Below are 5,360 nucleotides of genomic sequence, written 5' to 3'. Positions count from 1 at the left end.
ATCGAAAAAGGAGGGTGAATTGAATTATATCTATATATTCTCATTCATTTTACTATTCATATCTGGTAAAATTACAAAAATAAATAAATAAATAAGAACAAAAAAAGTAAAATGGGCTTTGCATATGAGATGAATGAGCTTTTCTTTCTTTTAGTATTTGTCATACGAAAGGAAAGATAAATACTGTAAAAAATTATTTTTCTTCTCTTTTTTTTCATCGTTTGATAAGTTATGATTTTCCTTCCTATTATATTCTAAAAGATGCTCTCACTGTTTTCCTCTCAAAAAATTATTATTATTATTATGAATTATTACGTCATACATTTTATAGTTTCACTGAATTCTCAATCATTATCTCATAGTTTTATATTTTTTAAAATCTATCTAGGGAAAATTTCCAGAGTGGCAAGTATGGATTAACGCTCCACGTAGGCGCCGTTGATCTTCAAAAGTGTCATGTCAGCATGGCTGTTACATGTTGATAGAAGAATTAATGTCGGAATAGATTTAGAATCAAATATAAATCATTGATTATTTTGAATAATTTTTAAAGTATATAATAGATTTAAGAATTCAGTGAAATTATAAAATATACGATGTAATAACCACTTTAAATAACCCACTGAGAGGAAGATTGTAAAATAGCGTGAGAAATTGAGGCGAAACGTAGTCGCCCTCCCCGAGAAACCAGAAGGAGAGAAGACGAACCCCACAGGACAACCTTTTTGGTAAGCAAAGCCAAAACCAGTCCCTAACCTCTCTCCTTTCCTCAACCCTAATAAAAACCTTTCCTCCTCGTCCTCGTCCTCCTCTCTTTCTCTCTCCCTCTTATTCTCTCATCTTCTCTCTCTACACTTCACTTCCTTAGGTCCTCTCTCTCTCTCTCTCTCTTCCCCTCTGTATGAGATGAGAATTGGTGATTCTTAGCAGTAGAGAGAGGGAAGAAAAAATAAAGAAAGTTATGGGAAAGTACATTCGCAAGGCCAAGACGGCGGGCCCCGACTTGGCCGCCGCCATGGAATCCTCCCTCGGCGTCCGCACCCGCGCCAAGACCCTCGCCGCTGCCGCCGCTGCTGCCGCCTCCGGTGGCCGCTCCCAGTCACCATCCCCTCCTCCGGCCGCCGCCAACTACCTCCAGCTCCGCAGCCGACGCCTCCTCAAGCCCCCAATCGCCGTCTCCAAGCGCCAGCGGCAGACCCAGAAGGTGTCCTGCCAAATACCCGACCCTAACCCCGTAACCAGGGCCAGCTCGAGGCTGAGGCCGGGCTCCACCGAGTCCATCAGCTCCTTTCTGAATAACAACGCCGCCGGCGGTGAAGACGCTCAGAAGAAGGAGCCGGCGGATGAGTTGAGTTGCAGGGAGGACTCTGTGGCGGACGACGAGAACAAGGTCTGCAGCAAATGTGAGTTGGGCGGTGCCGGCGAGGCCTCTTTTGGGGACAATGTCTTGGAGTTTGAAGGTAGAGATAGGTGGGGGCTCTCTCTCTCTCTCTCTCTGCCCTTTCCCTTGATCTCTTTTTCCGGGGATTAGTCGGTCGGCCGAGTGTTTTCGATGCCATTCATGGAAGAAATTTCTGGGTTTCTGGGGAATTCTTCTTCCTCTTCAACTTTTCCTCAATCAAGGATCTTTTGATAGAATAAATTTGGATTTTTCTTCTTTGGTGGCTGGGAAACTAAATTGGCCGTTAATTTCAAGGAGTTGGGGTTTGCCTGAGTTTAAATTCGTGAACTTCCCGTTGGTTGTACGTATTTGGAGAATGAGAGAGTTCCGAAACGGCATTCCGAGTAGGTTTCATCACAGTTTTCAAAATAGTGACAAAATAGTGATGGTAACTTGCCCTTTGTTGTCGACAATCTTAATCTTTGTGCTTTATTGAAAAGCTTGTGTTCCCTGCAAACATGAATTTCTGGGTTTTCCTTTTGTGGATTGTTTGTTTGCTTTCCAAATCTCTTCTCTGCAGCCAAAAGCTATGGTCAGTGTAGAATCTGGATATTTGGTGAATTCAGAAATTTATTACCTTTTTCATTTTTCTGGCATTGGGAATTCGACATTTTTGCTTCATAATAATGTGGTTTCTGTGATCTCTCTTCATTGCTGAAATCAAGTGCATGTTGTACAATTGATGTTTCTGTTTCACGAGAAGGCTTTACCATTTGTGACGAACCATTTGTGCTGTCATCATCACTCTGCTTTCAATTATTGGTGCAATCAACTTGTGCAGTTCATTTCTTATATAATAAATTGTCCGTTGCCTTTTGTAATTCTTTTGCAATGTCAGGCGATAGACTAGAAGATGCATTTTTGAATGGCAGTACTAGTTTTGTACTTGGTTAGGATACCGATCGGTGGGAATATCCTTCTTTTCGCATGTTGTACTTGTGGTGTGAATATCTCTTTGGCAGGAAGGATTAGATTAAAACCTAAAATGTGTGAAAATCCTGTCTTCCTTTTATAACTTCGTCAGTTTTATGAAGAACTTTATATTAAATTCAATGATAATACTTTATAGCATCCTTTTCTAACTTGAATTGTATGCTTGCAAACTTTATTTGTGCTCAAAATATAGTGAGACATCGGTTCATTTTGCTTTTAAATAATGTCCCAAGGTGTCTTGGACTTTAGCTATTATTCCAGATATGATTGGTAGGACCACGAACCCCTTTGGGGTAACCTCCCTTATATGATGTCTTGTCTCTACATTGAGCAATAGATCATGATAAGAGCAAGAAAAGTAGCACTTTCCTTGAGCTATTGTGCTCGTTAGTTACTGTCATTCACAGATATTTGCATTCTTGCCAAATTTTGGTTGCTCATTATGGTTGATATGGGGATTAAAGTTTGTTTCTTCTTACAGGGGAACAAGGGAATCAACTCCCTGTAGTTTGGTACGGGACCCAGACGTTATTAGAACCCCAGGGTCCAGTACCCGGCCCACTACAGTCTTAGAAGGAGCTAACAGGAGAGTAAGCGATACAGAGCATAGACACATCCCAACATCACATGAAATGGATGAGTTCTTCGCTGGTGCAGAAGAAGAGCAGCAAAGAAGCTTCATTGAGAAGTACCTTTACTCGACCCTTTTGAGCTATGTTTTACCATGGTATTTTGAGGTTGCTGATATGTGCTCTTTGGTCATGATACATATACATGCATATTGGCAGTCCGTCCTGAAAGCTTACCAACTTTTGTGTTACAAAGAAATGCTTCTGTAAATTCTATCATTTGAAAGATGGTTCTAGTTCTGTTTTGATGCATGAAAAATGAGTTAGAGTTCTTTATTCTTCCTTTTGTTTTATTTCCTTTGAATGAACAACCTACCATTCATGCGGCAAAAGGCATGCAATCTGAAGGTGCTCTCCTACATTTATTACCTTTTGTTTTGTGCTATTTCAAGAAAGCAGACGGCGAAAAGGGTATTCGCCTAATGTCCTTTGGGTTGGGGTAACACAGCACAGTTTTTTTTTTTTTTTTTTTCCAGTTTCCTTCCTTGAGAAACTCTATTTGGTCATCATTGTTTCCAACTTTCAGTTTTCCTATCATTTGATTTTTCCACCTATTTTTATTTGGAAAATGTAAAACCTTTAAAGAGAATCTAACGAGCACGCCTGAAAATTGAGAAGTCGGGAATTTCTGCATCCTAATCGCACATATCTAAGACTACAACGATGGGGATTCTGATTCCGTTTTTCTCCCTTGCTGCAGGTATAACTTTGATCCCGTGAATGACAAGCCACTCCCAGGGCGATATGAATGGGAAAAGTTGGAACCTAAAAGGAGATGAAAGGAAACGTTCCTGCAGCGAAACAGGTTGGCTGATTTCAGTTGCTGGAATAATTTAGCTGGAATATTAAACTAGTTAGGAAGGAAGAGCGGCGATGGTGCTATTACCATTTTCCATCCGCGGCCCTCTTCTTCCATATTTATAATTATAATCTGTAAAAAGAAGGGGAATTAATGGAGTAGGGAGAAACTGGTTGGACTAATTATGGTTTTACTTAGCAAAAGGGGTCTGGTCTGTAACATAAAAGTGGCATTTCTTTGCTGTGAGTTTACAGCAACAGAATACTGGGACTAACGAGACCGTTGGCTGGGGCTGGGCTACTTCTAACAGATCATCCGGCAATGGATGGATAGGGAAATGGGTGTAAGAAGTGTAGTAGTTTTAGGACTTTAGGGTTCTTCCCTTTTCTAGGGCTTAATCAAACTTAGGTTACCAGTCCCTATCTCTTTAATGGTACAGAAGCCGTCTTTTCTCTTTTTTTGGTGGGTCTGCTGTAATGTAGTGAAGCAGAAGATGATGATGACCATGAGGGGGATTGAAATTGGAAAGAGAGCTCTCTCTATCTCTGTAATCATCAATCTTAATAAACATGGCCCATGCATTTTCTCTGTCCCATTCAATGTTCTCGTCTTTTGCAATATCTGCTGCTGAGTTCTGTTGGCTGGCTGTTCCTGAAGTGTTTTTGCCCCTTCTTTTTTTATTTATTTATATTTCTCCTCTCTCTCAAATGTGACATGTGAAGACAGAACAGTTATATAAAAATGGTGAAAAAGGGCTATAGGATAATGGAGAATGGTGCATTATGACTTGTTTGGCTGGATGCAGATGGAGGGAAAGGGATGGAGAGAATTTGGAGGGATAAGGTTATTTTCTTAATCCATTCAGTTTCACCCCCCATTTAAGTTGAATTTGTTCATTCTAGGATACGAAATGCCCGATGTAAAAAGAAAAGGAATCCTTTTATCATCGAATTCACGCCAATATATATATATATATATATATAAAATACGTGCTCAGTCCGGAAGCGAAGCCGACTCCGAATCATATCTGCGACCACATCTTTTCCCTCTGGGAGAGAGGGAAGGGAGAACAGTTTAGTCGATATGGTACCTAATTGGCTAATTTGACATTATGTAGAGGGAATGGTGGGTGGTGGTTGCATTATTGGAGGTGGAGGTGGTGGTGGAAGCAGAAGAATCTTGTTGCCTCCCTCTCTATTGTCATTTCTCTGTTTTCTTTGCCCTCGAAAAGTCTTCCGGTACATGTTGGAAAAACAAATTTTCTGGGTACTGACAAAAAAAAGATAAAGAAAAGCCAAAACAACTGGGGAGTAAAACAAAAGAAAGAGAATAATATGGGTTGCTTGAGATTGGAAATTTTGTTCCCACTAGGGAAGGTTGTTGGTGGTGATTTCTGGCACATCTGATGTTTCTTCTTCCGTAAATAGTGAGAGCCAAATCATTGTTTGAAGAAAGGGGAAGAAATGTAGAAGAAGAAGAAGGGCGTAACATAATCAAGTAAGCCGATTAATCCGAGACACCATGTCGAGAATTTGCTGAGAAAGATCTTCTTGATCGT

The 5,360-nt window shown here is 40.4% G+C and overlaps 1 protein-coding gene across 1 annotated transcript; it reads left to right on the top strand.

Moving 5' to 3' along the window:
• Positions 1-784: 784 nt before the first annotated feature.
• Positions 785-4,397, top strand: LOC116197094 (cyclin-dependent kinase inhibitor 5-like). The gene is made up of 3 exons (XM_031527118.1): positions 785-1,470; positions 2,856-3,062; positions 3,704-4,397. The coding sequence occupies exons 1-3, from the start codon at positions 962-964 to the stop codon at positions 3,780-3,782; spliced, it is 795 nt and encodes a 264-aa protein (XP_031382978.1). The 5' UTR covers positions 785-961; the 3' UTR covers positions 3,783-4,397.
• Positions 4,398-5,360: the final 963 nt, after the last annotated feature.

Source organism: Punica granatum, chromosome 2 (genome assembly GCF_007655135.1).
Source record: "Punica granatum isolate Tunisia-2019 chromosome 2, ASM765513v2, whole genome shotgun sequence".
Lineage (NCBI taxonomy): Eukaryota > Viridiplantae > Streptophyta > Magnoliopsida > Myrtales > Lythraceae > Punica > Punica granatum.
This window is presented reverse-complemented; position numbering and strand designations above follow the sequence as displayed.